Source organism: Montipora capricornis, chromosome 7 (assembly GCF_036669925.1).
Source record: "Montipora capricornis isolate CH-2021 chromosome 7, ASM3666992v2, whole genome shotgun sequence".
Lineage (NCBI taxonomy): Eukaryota > Metazoa > Cnidaria > Anthozoa > Scleractinia > Acroporidae > Montipora > Montipora capricornis.
In genome coordinates this window covers 40742499-40762498 of record NC_090889.1, presented here as the reverse complement: position 1 = coordinate 40762498, position 20000 = coordinate 40742499, and the positions used below count along the sequence as shown (strand labels likewise).

The window sequence follows — 20000 nt, the reverse complement described above, 5'->3', positions numbered from 1 at the left end:
CTTAAATTGGGCACTGCTGGGTGGAATTGTGCAACGAAAGGCAAGATCCGTTTAGGTTCTTTTTGTTTTTTAGTGAGGGATTGTTTTCTTTCCTCATATCTTATTTCGGAGAGGACATTTTCCACAAAGTTCTTTGGGTATCCTTTCTCGATCAGGCGTTCTTTAAAATTGTTTATTTTCTCTTCAAATAAAGCTTTAGAACAGTTTGTGCGTAGAGGCCTGAGTGCTTCCCCTTTAACAAAACCTCTCTTTGTAGCTGTTGGGTGACATGTAGAGAAATATGTATATTGAAAGGCTTCTGTTGTTTTGAAGTGAATTTTGATGTCAGCTTTCGGATTTGAACCTTTCACCTTTGTTAACTAACGTCGTTTCTGTTTTCGATATTTCAGCCGAGAACTTTATTGTTTGATGGTGATTGTTTGCTAGTTCAATGAACATTTGTATGTTCTCCCTGTTTGTGTTCCACAGGGAAATTATGTCGTCAATATAGCGATTCCAAACGAGCGGTTTGTGTTTGCTTCTACTTAGTATTTCCGTTTCTATTTTTGCCATCAATATGTTGGCAAAGGCGACCGCCATTTTAGTGCCCATGGCGGTTCCGTGTGTTTGCACGTAGTTTTTCTCATTGAATTGAAATTAGTTTTCCTGCAGTCATGCTTTTCTTTCTTGAACGATGGTTCCATAGGAAGAATCTCTCGCACTGGTCGAACGTAAACAGGCTTTTCTTTGAAGATCTTTTGGATCAGAAAGCCGGACAAAGCCTGGCCCGGAGCTAGGATAGGAGCCATTAAACGACAATGCACCGACATCACCACCTCAACGTCGTCAAATGCTCCCAGCTTGGAAGGGGATAACGACTTCAAAAAATCGTATAAAGCTTTCTCACCCCACTCGTTTCGAAAATGTTCAGCTGCCACAACATGGCCATTTTCCATAAGCCATAACCGTGCTCCTTGACGGGGAACACTCTCGTGGTCTGGCCCTCCAAGTAAAATTACGTCCTTAATAAACGGACCATTCAGTGCTTTACTTTTTGTTTTCTTGCGAGTGTTTTAAGCCCTTGAATTATTGAACTCATACGATAGCCTGAAGCGCGGAGTCAACGTAGAATTTGTGCTGTTGCTTGGTACTTGCTGAGCAGCTGTGGAAGTACTGGTAATGATGACATTGCTAACAGTACTATTAAAGCTAGTACCGAGAGAGGGCTGTGCTGAGCTTTGCCTGAAAATTCGCGACACTTCACCTTCGACAGAAACTGTTCGTTCGTTGTTGCTCATGATTCCAGTGTTAGTCTGAGGTGGATTTGGCTGGTTGTTTTCCAGCTCTGTACCCAATCTAACGATGTTATCAAGGATTTGTCTTGCGACGGGATTCATAATTTTAGTTTACAGTATGTTGCTTCACGTTCGCTTCGATCGAGAAACTGACACCTTGAGGGTCATAAAATGGCGAGAAAATGTCCCACAGTTCCCTGCGCCCCCACCGGTTCAAACTCGCTAGCAAGAAATTGAAAACTCGCTACCGAGAGACTAAAAACTCGAGAGCGAGAAATTAAAAACTCGCTAACGAGAGATTAAAAACTCGCTAGCGAGAAATTGAAAACTCGCTAGCGAGAAAATGAAAACTCGCTAGCCGTCAAATTAAACACTCGCTAGCAAGAAATTGAAAATGAATGAATGATACCTTTATTTAAACACGGTTAAAAAACATCAGTCTACACAGAAAATTAATTAAAAATTCTCAAAAACTGTTTTACATCTTTGCTGTGTGGGAGTGCTGATCAGAAAACCATTTGTTATAACTTCTCTTAAAGAGAGCTAAGGAATTAGATGTACGTAGATTGTTCCATAGAATAGCGCCACTGTAACTGAAGCTCTGCTTCAGGTAAATCAGTTCTTGGTTTTGGGAGTAATAACTTTTTTTCCGCGTTTCGAAAATCGTAGTTCGGTATTCTTGGGACAAACAAATTACAGAGATAAGCTGGGGCGAGATTATTAATGCACTTGTACATTAAATTAGCTTTTTGTTTAGCCCTTCTAGACGATAAATTGTCCCAACCAAGGGAGTTGAGAAGAAGTCTGGAACTAGTATCATAGCTAGATTTAGTGATAACTCTGATAGCACGATTTTGAAGTTTTTGAAGTTTCTCACTAAGCTGTTGGATAAGGCCATCCCATACAGCACTGCAATAATCAAAGTGTGGCTCGATAAGACCTTTGTATATTTTAATTGCAGTGTGCATTGAAACAAATGGCCTGATCCTCTTAAGAGCACCTATACCAGAGGATACTTTTTTAAAGGTTTCATGAACGTGGGCCTTCCATGAGAGATTTTCATTAATAATAAGCACGAGAGATTTGCTTTGATTACTTTGGGTTATTGGGACACCGTCTATATGAAAACTTGCTAGCGAGAAAATAAAAACTCTCTAGCGAGAAATTGAAAACTCGCTATCGAGAAATTGAAAACTCGCTATCGAGAAATTGAAAACTCGCTAGCGAGAAATAAAAAAACTCGCTAGCGAGAACTGAAGCTTCCCCAAAAAACTCAACTATTACTTTATTAAGTTCACCCATACATTTTCCAAACTCAAGATTTGAGATTTGCATCTCGTTAATGCTAAGAGCCAGTTAAAAAAAAACTCGAATGGCTTTTGGCAGTAACGGCTTGCCATAGGTATCAAATATGACTGTTCACAAGGCTCGACAATAGAGCGCGAAGCGTGATATCACACAGAACTGCACATATCAGGAGTTGCACGTGTTTTTCACACCCCAGGATAACAATAAATACAGGATCCGTTGTTTTCTCGTTCAGTCTCTCAGTTTTCCGCGCGAAGGAGGAAAGAGGGAACGGCCCTCCACACCCATCCCCTGGCGGGAAAATTCGTGTCCGAGCACACGGGCATCGCCTCCTAAACGCTGGATCAACTTTCTACCCATACCTTATTAGGCTGAGCGTGGAAAGAGAGCGTTGTGCAATAGAATACAATGCTCAACCATAATTTCTTGGTAACATTTCAATTTATTACAAGCCACACGTGCAAGACGCTTTGCTGCGTGAAGTGCTGGTGATCATGCGCGGTGGCCTCATGGTAGTGCGCCCGATTCCAAAGCGGGCGGTCCTGGTTCGAGCCATGGCCGAGGACATTGTGTTGTGTTCTTGGGCAACAAACTTTACTCTCAGTGCCTCTCTCCACCCAGGTGTATAAATGGGTACCGGTGAACTTATCGCTGGGGGTAACCCTGTGATGGACTAGCATCCCGTCCAGGGGGGAGTAGAACATACTCCTAGTCGCTTCATGCTACAGAAACCGGGATAAGCTCCGACCTGATGAGCCACCTAGCTCGTATGCAGACTTAACCTGCCTACCCCTATCACTCCTGCATTCCGACAAGCCTAGTCCACCGCGGCTTATGCCATCCGCGGCTTATGTAAGACGTGAACTGGTTAAAAGGTACCATTTACACGGTAAGTTCGCGTCTTATTTAAGCCGCGGCTTGTGTAATTGCGGCTTAATTACTTTCCTCAAATAAATGGTCCTAATCAAATCACACCGGAGAAACAATCTACAATGAGAAGATTTTCACACGAAGAACGATCTGTATAGTCACCGATATCGGCTTGGAAAAAGAAGAACAAAAAGCGACCATAAAAAGATTCTGACAAAACGGGGCGCTTCAAGCGGGCTACTCCGGGCGAACAGGCTTGTCGGTTTCTTAACAACAACAACAACAACAATCAGCTTTATTTGCATGACCATAAATACATACAGTGTTGCAAAAGCTTTTGTAAACTAAAACTAAAGCTAAAATGTTAACGGTTATCATGATCATGTAATAATGTTATAATATAGCAATCAAGTTGCATTGGTTTGGTTTGAAAGTTGAATATTGCGGAGATCAAAAGCAAGATGAGATAAATTTTGTTAATTGAATATTAATATAATGATTTGAAGAAGTCTTAAGTTCACGGATGATTTGTAAAGGAGATAACAATGCCAGTAAAACTCTACTGCTCGATAAATGATTTACAGTTTAAAGTATGAATACATGCAATATATGCAATATATGCAATCATATCTCCGTACCATTCTCCGCAGTTCAAATATATGAAATTGCAAATATTCACTTGCATTCTTCACCTTCTACGGATATATTACGAGCTCACCAGGTGGCCAGTTCCCAGTTGGACTGAAGTTTAATTTTAAATTAGTAGGCTTATACTTTCACAGCTTTTATATTAACTTGACGATCTAAACAACTTGCGAGAGTATGTTACTTCATGGCTAGATGCCGACTAACGTTTGAGTTTGGTGATTATTTAGAAATATGTAGCAATAAATAGCAACTTCCCAACTACCTGAAAGAGGATTCTGTTGGGTGGCGCCTAATGCTGACCTAGAGAATATACTCAATATAGTCACCAAAGTTTGCGTCAGTATTGAAGTCACTTTGAAAAAGTTGTTTCATCAATTATTTTAATGTCGTTATACGCAATTTGAGTATTTTAGCGAAGAGATTATATCGACGACTAATCAATGACGTCATCGACTAATCGATGACAGAAAGAAGGACCCATCCTCTCTACGAGAAGCGATTCATGGTAGTTGCATTCATCATCTTGGAATGGAGAGAAAAAATGTCATATGTATGTCTTAGTAATTGACTATCGGTACTAATCAATGACTGAATCAACCTTTACCCATCATGGATTTCTCATTGATTCTCCATTAATGTCATCGAGTCCTACGCCTGGACAAGAACAAACGAAGAATGTTCGAGAGCTTAAGTGAAAAGTAGTGCTCCCACTTTTTCTAGGGAGTTTCTGTGCTCATGACATGCAGTGATTATGGATGGAACGCGCATTCCACACAAAAAGATATTCATCAAGCACTGAACACAACTGATGTAGTAAAAGAGTCCAGCTATCTCGCAAAAAAGTAAAAATATTAAAACAGAAGCATATCACCCATCCTAGGTGATATGCTACTGATTAAAATAACAGTAATGATAATAATCATCTTGATTTACCCTGGGGAGTGTTGTAGCACAAAGGCTAAAGGGGCTGAACAAATAATTCAAATTCTACCGACTAATTACAACTTGAACCAGTCATCACTACATCACGTTGCAAAAAGTGCCGGCAATACAACTTACACCTTCTACAAGTGGTCCAGCAATAGGTTCTACAGCAGAAAGAACTGCACCAACGGCTGGTACAACAAGCCTTCCCACAAACTGAAGTGCTTGTGTCCAGAATCCAGGTTTTTCGACATCCTCCTGCTCTTTGCGAGTTAGTTTGATCTTGTCATGTAAGTCGTCGGCTTTCTTGGCTCGTTGCCCTATCAATCCTTCTGTTGTCCATGCCGTTTGGGCTCTTGATGAGGCTTGTTTTATCACTTCATCCAGCTTTGCATTCATGTCATCACGGAGTGCCTTCATTTCTGCATCGTGTTTCTCATTCAGCTCCTTTATTAAGGCTTCGCTGTCGTCTTTGGCGTTGACCTCCAACTGTTGACGAAGAACCTTTTCCTCTTGTTCTTTCTTAGAGGCCATCTCTGATAGTTTCTTTATCATTCTCATGTTGTTTTCGTTGTGTTCTTGCAATGCCATGAAGCGCTCCTTCAAAGCTTGATTTTCCCTTATGAAGGCTTGCCGTTCCTCTTGGGCCCGCTTCATGCTTGTTGCGATCATGTTATCCATTTGACCTTGCTGTGCCTTCCGCTCGCTTTCCATTTGCTCACTAAATCGTTTCCGTTCCTCCTCTAGATTTTTGAGCAACATTTCCATCTGGAAATTTAAAGCGTGAAAATGACTTCGTACTTACTTGATTTACTCTTTCTCCTTCCAAATATGTAACTATTGTTGGGCGAGGTCGAGCAAAATATCGCGATTTGTCAGTGGCGAGCAGAGCAAATAATTGATCTGGAGACCCTGATCATGACAAATAACGATATTTTGAGATAACCGAGTTCACCTCAGGGAAGCGATCTTCCATTTTACACCCGAAAGCGTGGTTTCGATTGCACATGAGCAGGATATTATTTGCAGGAAAACACACTTAGAGGATTGTACGCATGGGCAGATCAATATTTGTCGGCAGTTATTTGCAAGTCACGTGGTGGGCTCTCAGCTCAGTCAATGAAAGGAACGAAAGAAAATACATCGAATCAGTGATAATGTTAATGATCTCGGAAGTAGACTTGCCGTTTGATGTGACACCGTGTTATCATGGTATATGTAAATAAAAAGCAGTTCGCGATCGATCGAAAAAAATAAAAAAAAAGTATCAATAGGCTTTTTGCACAAACTGGTCATATGGTACAAAAATCGGCCATGCTGGTAGGTAGGTTACACAATGGGGCACCCAAAACAAAGGAACGTCAAAGTAGCCAGACTGGTGCTACATGACGTTGCTTTGTTTTAGAAGTCCCACTGCGTAACTTGCGGTCCAGTATGGTGCTTTTGTACCTTGTGACCGGGTCATGCAGAAGGCCTATTAGTCTGTCAATCTCCACAACGTACGTGGCCAGCTCCCTTGCCTTGCAAAATAAACACGTGATATCAAATTTAATTGAATGTACCTCTTTCTTCCTTTCCCGACTTTCCTCTTGCAAGCGTGATTGTTGTTCCTGTTGGTTGGATAATAATATAGGCTTATTGTTAATATGATTACAGCTTTTAAATTCTGATAGCTCGTGTAACTAAAATATAATAATTAAATAACAATATATAATTATAATAAGAACCTTCCCAGAATCCTTTGCAGCTGGAAAATCGTAAATCCCAAATAACTTGGTCAGTTTGAGGCCAGCAAGACCCCCACGTTGTCTAGATATGTCTTATCATAAACTAATTATTGTACAAGACTAAGGGCGATGACGTCATTGGTCACGTGACTTTGCTCACAAGTGCGTTTTTGCTTACTGTGACGAAATTATTTTGCTATTGAAAAAGCAGTCAACGTGATTTGAAGCACAATGGTGTGAGCCATTTCGGACTGCCCGGGTACCGAACAAAATATAAATATTAAGGGTGCTATATACAATTTTCAAAAAGTGGGAGTCTGGGTACAAGTACTATCTTGCGTTGCATTAAACGCGAGGAAACAAAAATTTGGATATTGGTAGATATTTTTATGAAATATACATTTTTGTCATTTTTAATCCTGTGACGTCATCGGTCACGTGACCAGAACGGACCGAAGTTTAATATTCGCTCTAAAAGTTGACTAGAACCTTTCTCCAAGAATATTTTTAAGCGAAGTTGTAGTTTAATAAATAGTGTTTTAAAAAATGGCCATGATTACTTTTTCCTAAAAAAGTGCGGCAGTATAAAATCTAACTGAAAAGTTTGTCAGCTTCTTGCTCAACGACCATTTGAGGTAGGAATAAAAGAAAATTTTGTCAAAGGATTGAGAGTATGCTCTTTATGATGGCGTTGTCAGTTTCTTCTAATTTTAATTGCTTTTGGCGAGGATCGATGTTTAAGATTTTTTTCAGAGGAGAGGGCCTGGAGGAAAGAACGAAAACGAGGCTATACTTTCGCGCCCTTTTTGTTCACTGCGACGCCGCGCCACAAAAGGTTAGCTAGAAAAAAAAAAATCCAAGGACTGGACAACGGACTGGACTTGCATTTTCTTTAAACGGAACTTTTGACGACTTTTTAAATTATTATTATTATTATTATTTTTTTTTTATGACTGCTGTCTGCTCAGGGACAATGTATAGTTGAGAAGGTAAGTTGATACAGATAGTTGTTGCTGTTTGTTAAAAAACAAAACCAAAAAAAAGCGCATTTGTGGCACACTTAAATGCACTTTCCACCTAAAAGGTGTTGTTTAATTCTTGAAATTATAAAACTTCAAAGACGTCAAGTACTTAAGTTTATGTCAAAACCGACCAAGAACCAGTCGAAAAAAATTAAGAAAGATTAGCAAATAATTGTTTTAATAGATTTGGCAGTTTTACAAAGTGTTACGCTTCTGATTTGTGGCACCTATTTACAATGGTAGTCTGAGGAAAAACCTTTTTACAGCAATGTTTAAATTATAAGCTTAAGCTTACGGTAAATTTCATTTTTAAATTGAGGGGAAATTAAAATGTAATTTGCAATAAGAATGGGTCCAACACAGAAATCCTGAAAACCTTCTTCACAAACAAACTGATGATAAACTTGAAAACCAAATTTGAGAGTAGGCTTAACTTCTTGCCGAGCCATACAAAAGTTGGGCACATAAACAAAGACAACGCTTATCTGGCTTATCGGTTGACCGTAAGTTTTTTGAAGAAAACGACTAAATAAAAGGTCAACGGTAAATACCTTCTCCAATCGTCGAAAAGGCTACATCGGGCCACTGCGTAAATCGCACATCCTTCGTCTTTAGTTATGCTCAAAGCACGGCGGGAAATTTATGTGTTGTCGAATGCAGTCGCGGCGCGAATACAATCCCTTTCACAACGCTTTAGATACATCCAAAAAGCCGTCCATCAAGCCTTGATATAATTCTTCCCAGAGTGGCCAGTTAAAAATATTTTCACAGTCTAACACATCTTCAGGTGACCTAGTCGAGGTGGCGGAAGGAGAGTCGAGTCGAACGAGGTATCGCACAGCGTTGACGTGGACGTTTGTTAGTCCACTGACTTGATCTAAAGTTTTATGCTTCGGGCTAGAAATTTTCCATTACTTAGTTGAATTTGACGGCAAATCTCCCATTTTGGCGACCATTTCAGCTTTTCACCACAGCTCTTTCACCACACAAATCTTTCACAGTCTAACACATCTTCAGGTGACCAAGTCGAAGTGGCGGAACGAGAGAGTCGAACGAGGTATCGCACAGTGTTCATGTGCTCGTTAATCCACTGACTTGGTCTAAGGTTATATGAGACAGGATGAACCAAATTTCAAAATCATTTCACCGTTTTGAATGTAGTTAAGCTTCGGACTAGAAATTTCCCATTACTTTGTTAAAATTGACCGCAAATACCACTTTCACCACAGCTACAGCGCTGTCGCAAGCAAACCGTCGCTTCGTTTCAGAAGGCCGATTCACTTTCTGTGATTGGTTAAACAAAATGACGTGTGAATCGCGAGGTGTGGAGAATCTACGATTCGATGACAAACATAGCGGGCAATGTCTTCCTTCGTAATTTTGACCGAAAAAAAAAATTGCAAAACATTTAATTTTTGGTTTATCGTGAACTAAAAAGAACTGTCCGAACAAGAGCGTAATATATGGCATTAAAAGTTACCCTTTTCGACCATCATTTTGTTTCTTTGCCTTATATCTACCTTTTTATGAGATATATAATTATATATTGTTATTTCCGGTTTCACTTGTAATAATAATAATAATAATAATAATAATAATAATAATAATAATAATAATCTTTATTTATATAGCGTTATTTCTACTAAGAAACCAATAACACTTTACAATAATAATACGTGAAAAATATATGATAATAATACATAAAAATAATAGATAATAGTAATACCTAAAATATACGAAAGACTGTAATATGAATGGCTAATCAAGATAAATATATTAAAAAAATGCTTCTTAAAAAGAACGTTTAAAAAGAAATGTTTTGATCTGCTTCTTAAAGGTACTTAGAGATTCAGTTTCTCTAATATTGTCAAGTAGGCTGTTCCATAATATAGGACCATTCACAGAGAAAGCTCTTCTTCCATATGTCTTAAGGTTGTACCGCGGGACAACAAGGAGTCTTTTGGAGGAAGAGAGTAAAGACCTGGTCGGTTCGTGTAAAGTGATCATGTCAGATATATAGAGTGGCGCAATGCCGTGGTACGCCTTAAAAACTGGTACCAGGATCTTAAATTCAATTCTGACAGCAACAGGCAACCAGTGGAGTTCTTTAAGTATCGGAGTAATATGTTCAGTCTTCTTAGTGTGTGATAGTAAACGGGCAGCAGCGTTCTGTATATATTGAAGTTTTGAAGGAGGTTTTGTGGCAGTCCGGGTAGTAGCGAATTACAATAATCAAGCCTAGAAGTCACAAACGCATGTATAAGTATTTCAAAGTGCTGATGAGATAGAAATCTCCTTATTGTAACTAAATGTCGAAGTTGATAAAAACAGTCACCGTCAACGCCACCGTCACCGTTACCGTTATCGTTACTGTTACTAATATCGTTATCGTCATCGTCATCGTCATCGTCATTATTATTATTATTATTATTATTATTATTATTATTATTATTATTATTATGTTTCATGCTCGAATATGTCTCTAAAAACTTTTACAGCTTACCACAGTGCATACTGTACAAGGTATGTACTTGTGTTGTTGATAGTGTCATAAACTTTGATACATCCTTGCACTTACTTCCAGTCTTTTTCTTTCTTGGTCTAGATACGCCTGGGCTGCCAAATTTCTGCCTCGCTCGTCGTCAAAGTCTTTCAATTGTTTGAGCAGCCCTAGGTATTGTTCCTTCTCCTTCATCAATTCCTGAAACGGATAATGATTATTCTTCATTCAGGTTTTTATGACCGAAAAAAAATGAATGCTGCGCCCGAGATTCGACAGTCTCGGCATGTTCTTAGCCTGGTCTTAAAATTTGGGTTTTGGCTGTGCATATAGCTGTTAGAAATAGCCTCAAAGACAATTTATAGTAGATTATCATCAGATCATATAAATCTGGAAAATATCTGCATGTATACACGCACGAACGTATGCTGTTACCGTAACATGTGTAATAGAGAAGTTTCACTTGACTGCCCAAAGTAACTCGTCAACTTGTTTGCAAAATATTTGTTTTACATTTTTTTACGACGTGCGATTGGTTTTAAAGACGCGCTCCACTTTCCCATCTAACATGAGGGTGGAACCGTACTGAATAGAGGGCGATGGTTATGAAGCCCAGCAAACATCAAAGAGGCAAACCAAGATGCCAAGATTTATGTTGCAACGCCCGCGACCACGCACAATATTTTGTTTTGCACCAATTTACTATGCATGAATATAAATTACGTAACCAAAACTTTCCTATTGGCTAGTTCCTCAGTCAGAAGTAAACAAATATTGTGTTTTGTGCACGGTTAAGGCAAAAAAAAAAAACAACAAAAAACAAAAAAAAAAAACGAACAAAAACATACAACATAAGAGCTTTGTCGGACTTCATAACCAATCCCCTTTATCAACTTTGCACCCAAAATCAAACATGACTAGTACTTGTTCGCACACATTTTCTCACAGTTCGCGTCGAATACACGTACATATTTTCTTCGAATTTTGATTGGTTCTCTGTATTGTCTGTGTCTTTTGTGATTGGCCAGAGTGATGACTTTGGTTTTAGTTTTGCGACACTCAGTTGAAACCGTTCCAAGCCTGTTCTATTCAGACCGAGAGTTTTTTGAAGGGAAATAAAAATGCATGAAATAAGGATTCCTTACAGGATGAAACTCAAAGAACACTGCAGCAATGACATCTTTGGCGCCTTTTGCAGACTTGTAGTAATCATCTTTAATTCGGGTGTACCCGATAATGACGTCATCAAAAGATACTCTAGCTGCTTCTTTGCCTTGCAGTTTCTGTAGGACTGGGTCCAAATGGTTTCTTTTTAGCTGTCCAAGGAGATCCTTACAATATTGCCTTGTTTTTGTTTCATTATCTGTCAGCCAAGACTTCAACTTGCTTAACACAGATTCCTAGTAAAGTTGAAGACAGAACAGAACGTTGAGTAAAACATAATTGCGCAAAACATCACATTTAATTTATATCGAGGTAAACTCATTTCCTGAAAGACCATGACTAACAACCGTTTAATAGCCTGTACAAATTTGCGAAGAGAATTGTTATTGCTTAAGAGTCACTGACTGCAAATATCGAGAATGGCTGGCCAGGTTCGAAAAAACGAAAACCCTGAAACTTTGCCTGAAGAACGCTCTTAGGGAACTACTTTCAAAAATATTTTTCCGATTTTCTAAGAAATTAAAGTCTTCGAGAAATTCGCAAAAAACAAAATCACTGCTTTTTGCCTCATTAAATATGCACAAAATATCTGGGAAATTGACAAAGTTCTTGGTATTCGCATTCAATCAGTTTATAACACTAGAACACGGGATAAACTTAGCATGAAAGCTTTACCTTTCTTCTATCTAACAATAGGAAGTTTTCAATTTTTTAAGCATTTTGAAGGGTTCTGTCAACTGTCGAAGAATTGCGTTTTCAAGCCCTTATGAAAACGGCAAATTTTGGGTAGTTTTACGGGATGAAAACGCATCTTGGTATGTCCGATATGGAGGCAAAATGTTACCCTTGTTTCATGAGTCCACAAATAAACCGTAAAACTTCTTTACACTTCACATGCTTCACATGTTTATTTCGTTTTCTTTTTGCTCTCGTCTTCGTTCAGCTTGCGCTCTCTTTTCCGATAACCCGGATGAATACGTCATACACAAGACTCGTTTCCGCTTCCGGTTGTTTTGCTTTTAGTACAATCTCTACATGTAACATACATCCCCTCCGAGGAAAAGTGTCGTCCCTGACACTTAATGAAAATGTGAAAGAAAAATCACGACAGTAAACTAGAGAGATAATTCTCCTACAAAACAGTTCACGTTTTCCGTACAATAAAACTGACTTAAAGGATCCTTTCTTCATAGACTCATTTCATCTACTACCCAGTCACATTGGTACCAGTAATCCATAAAGGCTGCAGCCATTCAGTGTTCTGGTAATATTTCCTATCCTGAGGGCTCACCCTCCTAAAAGTTCTACTTCTTTCTGACAGTGTCTTGAGCAAGAAAAAGAAATCTAAGTGTTACTTTTTTTGTCCCCCCTTTTTTTTGTTTTTCAACAAAACGGAACTAAGGTTTTCTTGTCGAACAGCAGTCTTAGAATGTGGGGCTTGGCATATGCATGTGTCCATAGGTCACTGGATATAGTCCATGGCAACCAACGTTCACTGGGTAACTAAAGTTTGCTAGAGCCATCCCCTGGTTGCCAAAGATCATTGGATAATGAAATGAGGGAAACGGCTGCATGGTCATTGGTGGTACGGGCTGCCAGGTAGCTGGTAAACTTTTTTGCCACGCAAGAGGAGGACCTTGGGCAAATGGAGTAGATGGTAACGGTACACTGTCATTGGTAATTGACTGCACAACAGCTCTAGCCTGGTACACTGGGTTTCCAAGAGTGTCATAAGTCAAGACCGCTGGGGGACGTCTGTCACGCTGAGGTCTCGACTCCGCTATAGAGGCGCCTTCCTGACTAGTGTTACCTGGGGTTGATGGTCCTGCCTCATTCTCACTCGCTTCAGGGAGGGGTGCTGTCTCCTCCACAGGGGGGTGCTCTTCATCTGCCGTGCAACCATCTTCTCCCTCTCCTTTGTCTGAGACGGTCGCTGATTCCAGGCAATATCCTCAGAGACTGCCTCCGCAGAATGGTCAGTTTGTAGCTCTGGTTGCCGTTCAGGTTTGAAGTTCAACTCGTAATGCTCGCTTTCATCGTCTGACGACTCTTCCACAAGTGTTGTAGGTGCCTGATTTGTCTCTCTCCTAATTTCTTTCCGAGGCTTCTGTCTGTGAGGGGTCTTACTCGCAACATCTACTGGTAGATGGTTGCAGGGCAGCAACAGGTTTCTGTGTAGAATTCGTGCTCTACCAGGACCTGTCTCAGGTTTGACCTCAGAAACTGGACTGTCCTCACCTTTACGACTAATCACCACATGAATTCGGTCTTCCCAGTGCGAGCAAAGTTTACCTGGGCCGCCCCGTTCGCTTAAATTCCGCACAAGCACTTCATCTCCGGGTTGCAACACTGAACTTCGGACATGATGATCATAGCGTTGTTTGGCTCTGTCGCTCCCTTCATTTGCCTGTTTGCTTGCCAGTTCATAGGCCTCTGACATCGCCTTCTGCCACTGCGCTGCATATTGAGTATGGCTGCCTTGGTTACCTGTCCTGTCAATGCCAAAGATCAGGTCGATTGGCAGACGAGGGTGGCGGCCAAATAGCAGATAAAAAGGAGAGAAACCAGTAGCCTCGTTCTTCGTGCAATTATATGCGTGTACGACCTGATTAAGGTGATCTGCCCACCGTGATTTCTGTGTCTCTGGTAGGGTGCGGAGCATATTCAACAAAGTGCGGTTGAATCGTTCAACTTGTCCCTTGTGGATGATAAGGGGTGGTGCGGAGTGTTCCACGCCGCGCAACTTCTCTAGCTCTCGGTGAAGGCGATTTTCGAACTCTCCTCCCTGGTCATGGTGAATCTTTAAAAGGAAAGCCGAATCGGAGGACGAAATCATTGTAAAGCTTCTGAGCGACTGTTCTGGCTGACTTGTTTTTTGTTGCATTAGCTTGCGCATAGCGAGTAAAGTGGTCCATCACAACAAGAATATATTCGTACCCACCACTGCTCTTCTCCAGATGGAGAAAGTCGATAGCAATCAGCTCGAACGGTGCAGTAGTGGTGATGGGTTGTAATGGAGCCCTGATCTTGAGAGTCGGAGGTTTACGTTTAACACATTGACAGACATGCCCAATATAGTGCTCAATGTCGCTCTGCATGTGGGGCCAATAGAAGCGCTCTCTAGCTAGGTGTTAAGTGCGATCCGCTCCAAGATGACCCATTTTCTCATGCAACTCCTTGAGAATCAGGGAGCGCAGTTTTTTTGGAATGATGATTTGAGTACGACTTCTTGTGCACCGTTGTAGTATTCCATCCTTGTCAACTGACAGGCTATTCCATCCATGAAGGAGCAGCTGCACATCCCTTGGCTTTTTCTTTCTCTCGGCTGTCGTTGGGCGCAATCCACACTGAATCAACTCTCTTACTCGATTGATGACTGGATCCGCAGTTTGTGCTTGTTTTACGTCAAGTTGCGGTACACTAGGTTTTCCTCCATCAGACATATCTGATTCGAGTGTAGCAGGGTCTCCTGAAAGAGCTGAGATCCAATTCACTGTCCCTTCCTCTTGAAGCTTTGCAGAACACACGACAGTCTGGAGGACTTCATGCGGTATGACCTCTGTGTACGACTCCATATAAGCAATATCATCAAGCGCCATTCGCGACAATGTATCAGCATCAATGTTCGCTTTTCCCGGTCGGTAGTGAATTGTGAAATTAAAATCAGCCAAGTCACCTATCCAGCGGAGGCCTGTGGCGTTAAGTTTTGCCGAGGACAGGACATAAGTAAGCGGATTATTATCTGTGTACACTTTGAAGCTTGGGGCGTAATAAAGGTAATCTCTGAACTGGTCACAGATGGCCCTCTTAAGTGCAAGGAACTCCAACTTCCCAGAATGTAAGTGGTAATTCTTCTCGGCAGGAGTCAAAGTGCGTGACCCATAAGCAACAACGCGAAGGACATCATTTTGGTGTTGGTACAGCACAGCACCAAGCCCATCCTTAGAGGCATCTGTATGAAGGACAAACGGTTTCTCAAAGTTCGGGTAGGCCATGACTGGAGCACACGTCAGACAATCAATAAGTGCTTCTAGTGCGGATTGGTGAGAGGTGGTCCAGACAACTGGGTGCCTTGGCAGTAACTGTGAAGGGTTCCTATTGCCTTGCCTTGGCTTTTCTCTCATGGACTCTTCAGAAGGGTGATCTGTTATCTTGATTAAATCATAGATTGGTTTTGCAATTTTTGAGAAGTTCTTTATATATCAACGATAGTAGTTTAAGAACCCCATTAGTTTGCGAACTTCATTAACTGTCTTTGGAGATGATTCCTTGAGAGAAAGCACTGGCTTGATACTGGAGGGGTCTAGCTTGTTGCCCTCCTCAGACACCACACGTCCAAGAAATACAACTTCTTTTTTGAACAGTTTACACTTCCGCGGTTTGAGTTTGACTCCATGCTCTCGCAGCCGTCGCAGGACTTTGCGTGTATGTTCAACATGTTCCTCAAAGGACGCACTGAATATAATTATATCGTCCAGATAGGGTATACAAACAGTATCTCGTAAGTCTCCTAGACAGTTCTCCATGAATCGCTGGAAAGCCCCTGGGGCTCGGGAGAGTCCGAATGGGATCCGCGCCCATTCGTATAGACCCCGTGGAGTGATAAATGCTGTATAAGGCTGACTTTTAGCCCTCATGAATCCTTGATGGTAAGCTTTGCCCTGGTCTAGTACTGAAAACCAAGAGTTCCCACCGAGATTATCTAAAGTCTCTTGTATCCTCGGAATCGGATGGCGATTAGGTCGCGTTTTCTTGTTCAGTGCTCTGTAATCCACTCATAGCCGAAAACTTTGGTCCTTCTTTCTGACACAAACAACCGGTGAACTGTAGGACGAGGAGGACTTTCGGATGAAATCACGATTTAACAAATCTTCAGTATAAGCCTTTACCTCTGGGTATAGTGGTTTTGGCACTGCAACATAGTTCTTCTGAACAGGGGTTTGATCCTCAAGGTCCAAGTTTAACTCAAGGTCTCTAATACAGCCAACATCACTGTCATCCCTTGCAAATGAATCTGCTACCTCGGTAAGTAATTTAAGTGCCACTTCCTTCTGATGGGCATTGAGACCACTTAGGTCTATGTCCTTTATGTGTGATGGAGTACTCAAAGGTCCTTCAGCATGTGGAGGTATAAGCGGTGGGCCTCCGGCGTTTCCAGTACATGTTGTAGTCTGATCAGCAACTTTTGCGTCTGTAATCTCTTCATCAGGTGTTTCCATGTTCCCATTAGAGTCCTTTAACCTAACTTCTACTGGTGTAACTGATTGTACAAGTTGTAGTCGGCCGAGCAAGGTTCGTCCCGGAAGTCTGATATCATGGTTGGTATTGTTAACAATGTCAATTTCTACTTTACTTGATTTCCCTTTCCTTACAGTCAACAAAGTCTCTGTATTCCCCAACCCGCTAGGCCATGGGTTAGACTCATCCGGTTCAAACAATACTGGAGTGGTTCTCTCAACAGGTCCTGTATTTGCTCTGCAAGTCACACTTTGACTTTGTCTGGGAGGTATAATAGTATCATGCTTCATGGTCTTCATCAAGCAGAGATTACTTTGATTACGGCTTTGGATAAAATTCAATAATGCATTTAACTCAGTAAAACTTGAAGTAATTTCTTGATGTAGCATAGCATCCTCACTACTGGTTTTAACAATCTCCTCAATCACGTTAAAGCCGATTATTGGCGTGTCTAATGATTGGTCTGTAACAAGAAAGGGAACTGCCAATACCTCCTTAGACGACAACAGTCTAAAGTTAAGCTCCACCCATCCTATGTATGGCATCTCACCACCATTGGCTGCGGTCAGGTTCAGTTCAGAATTTAACAACTCTGATATGTTCCTAATGGTGATCCCAGGAAAATTCCTTCTTACTAACTGGTCAGATATTAAGGACACCTGGGCCCCAGTGTCCCAAAGTACATCTACCTTTTGGCCATTGATCTGCCCCTTAACAGTAAACCTCTTTCCTACCAGTCCTACCACTGTGGCATGCTGCTGTGGTGTTAGGTGACTGACAAAGGTGCTACTACTGGGATCCGCATTCTCTTGTTTTGCTTTGTTTGACAGGTACTCAATTGTATTTCACAACACTTTGTGTTCCTGCCAGTGTTTCTTCTGACAACTCCGGTTACAATACTTTACGACCTTGCACTTTGAACATTGTAAGAACTTTGCCTTTTCTGACTGAACTTTCCGACAACCATTACATCGGAGGGACTTGTTACTACTGTTGTCGACTATTCCGCGTCCCGCCGGAATAGTCGTCGACCGTTTCCCTGTCGACTACCCCGGTTCTCGTTACGGTAACATTCCCGAGCCACATGCCCCGAGTCACCACAAGCAAAGCAATGATTACTTTCATCTCCTCTTCCCCTCTGCTTGCAATTCTGACAACCCCAACTTGTACGATTTGGCTGGTAACCACTCCCACGGCCCCTGTAGGATGGCCCACGCCTGTTAGAATTTTCTGCTTGGCTCCCTCGACGGTGACTTGATCCTTGAGATCATTTATCTCTGACTTGATCTGACGGATCTTTAGCAAAAGCTGCTGACCTCCATCTGTAGTTGCATTCTTAGCTCTTGCTTCTCCCTCGTCTTTGCCTACCTCACATGCATGAACTTTGGTAGACTTTTGGCGTTCACTAGCCAGCTTGGAACTCCTTTCTGCTTGTTGCGAGGCTAATTCGTTCACCTGCCGCATGAGCTCTTCATCGGTGAGTCCCGAGGTGCGTAAGGTGGGTCTTAGGTTAGATGCGAGGATGTCATCACGAAGACCAGTTTCAAATGATTTTACAAAGGTTTTCTGAATCAGGGATGCACCATAATTAAACTCACAATCTGACTCCTGGCTTGCAAAATTCACCTTGTTACGCAAATCCAGCGCACGGAAGAAGAAACTGTTGTGGGGATTCACTGCTTTGCTGGCATACGGTTGCTAATTGCTGATATACTTCTGAGGCTGTTTTCTCTCTATAATGGACACGAAGGATCCTTCGTAGCTTAGCTAGTGAGAGGTCACTTAGAGTCTCAACATAGCTCCTAAGACTACTGTGTGGTGAGATGGCACGAATCACTGCATCCACCAATTTCATTTTCTTGGTAATCACGTTTTAGCCCTGAGTCTATTTGGTGCATTAAGGAAACAAAAGTTAGTTTCTCTGTTTGCCCTGGTTTCGCCGAATCTGACCAGAAATCTTAAATTCGCGACGTAGCAAAGATGAACTCGACTTTGTTTTCGCTAACTGACTCAATATATCTTCCACTCCCTTTTCTTGTTTAGGTCCTCCGTCAGAAGATTGTTTCTCCGTTTTAACTCCTGAAGCTGCTGGTTTTTTTGCTCTACCTCTTCGAGGGGCGGTACACTGTCGGTCACAAAAGCAAGTAACTGTTCGAGGCACGCTCGTGCTTCCTTTTCATCGCCCGCCATTTTGCTGTCGATGGTTTTCGTAATAATTTTGATTCTCTGCATCTTACTTCTACCCGCAAGGTCATCGTCGACTAATAGTTCTATCATTTCAGCCAAACCCTTCTCATCTTGTTCGAACAATCGAGACTCTACTTGGAGTTGTAATGGTTCCATAATCAATTCTAACCGCGAAAGCTTATTTCCAAACTGAACACAAGTAACCTAGCGCAAACGCTGTAATTCCGGTAACAGTGAGCCGACAGAACAAATCAAACTCGTCTACTTCGCCAAACACAAGACAACTAGCGAATGTATTCCCCCGTCACAGAACCCAATATTGCAAAGTCCTACCGTACGCATCTGACTGTTTTCGGCCGCCGCTGTCTCCTCGACTGCAAATCCACGTGCTCATACCGCTCCACTCACAATCTCCTTCGCTCCCATTCTGACCATTTCTGCTTCCCTTGACGACAAATAACGTCCCACGGACTTGAGAATCGAAGTTCGTTCTGGCAGGGTCGCCAAAATGTTACCCTTGTTTCACGAGTCCACAAATAACCGTAAAAACTTCTTTACACTTCACATGCTTCACATGTTTATTTCGTTTTCTTTTTGCTCTCGTCTTCGTTCAGCTCGCGCTCTATTTTCTGATAAACCGGATGAATACGTCATACACAAGACTCGTTTTCCGCTTCCGGTGGTTGTGCTTTTAGTACCAATCTCGACATGTAACAAAAACAGGTACTGTGCAAAAGTGTGTCGGCTTCTACTATAATAATATTAAAAAAAAATTTTCTGGGCAATCGAGGTTCACACAGGTAAAATGCAAAAGTTCGTGACAGTCTCTTCTTAAATTTGCATTCAATGCGGTGTGTTCAGAGGACCAGCACACTAGTCTGATTTTCTGTCCATTTGTGGGCCATTGCTTTGTAGCAAAGATGCAAAACGAGGGTTGACCCCATGTCTTATTACAACAGCGTTTTGTTTTTCTCCGCAAGCTACATGAAACTAAGTAAAAGCCCAAAATATAAAGTTCCAAGTTACACGGACTTAAACACACGCTACATTGACTGGCGTCATGTAATACATAGTTTCCCGAATTATTTTCGATTAGCCTACAATTGGAATTTCTAGATTATGAGGTTTAGACACTTGC

General features: G+C 41.4%; 1 protein-coding gene and 1 pseudogene across 2 annotated transcripts; both read right to left on the bottom strand.

Moving 5' to 3' along the window:
• Positions 1-18, bottom strand: part of LOC138057214 (guanylate-binding protein 6-like) — a 21690-nt pseudogene extending 21672 nt beyond the window's left edge.
• A 3697-nt stretch (positions 19-3715) lies between these two features.
• Positions 3716-19321, bottom strand: LOC138057213 (uncharacterized). Of its 2 annotated transcripts, none has more exons than XM_068903268.1 (5): positions 19196-19321; positions 11419-11673; positions 10352-10474; positions 6587-6634; positions 3716-5792 (listed from the first exon to the last, which is right to left on the bottom strand). In XM_068903268.1, exons 1-5 carry the CDS (start codon positions 19202-19204, stop codon positions 5121-5123), a joined length of 1107 nt encoding a protein of 368 aa, XP_068759369.1. In that variant the 5' UTR covers positions 19205-19321; the 3' UTR covers positions 3716-5120. The 2 variants fall into 2 exon arrangements, with proteins under 2 accessions (XP_068759369.1, XP_068759368.1); XM_068903267.1 differs by lacking the exon at positions 19196-19321 and adding an exon at positions 13248-14117.
• Between the last annotated feature and the right edge of the window lie 679 nt (positions 19322-20000).

Excerpts from the sequence above, each read along its gene's own strand:
- LOC138057213 (XM_068903267.1), bottom strand. The coding sequence starts at position 14,099 with ATGCTCCGCACCCTACCAGAGACACAGAAATCACGGTGGGCAGATCAC. Across the intron at positions 11,674-13,247 it reads GGCAGGACCATCAACCCCAG|GAATCTGTGTTAAGCAAGTT; the intron begins GTAACACTAGTC and ends CAACTTTACTAG. Across the intron at positions 6,635-10,351 it reads AAGAAAGAAAAAGACTGGAA|GAACAACAATCACGCTTGCA; the intron begins GTAAGTGCAAGG and ends TCCAACCAACAG.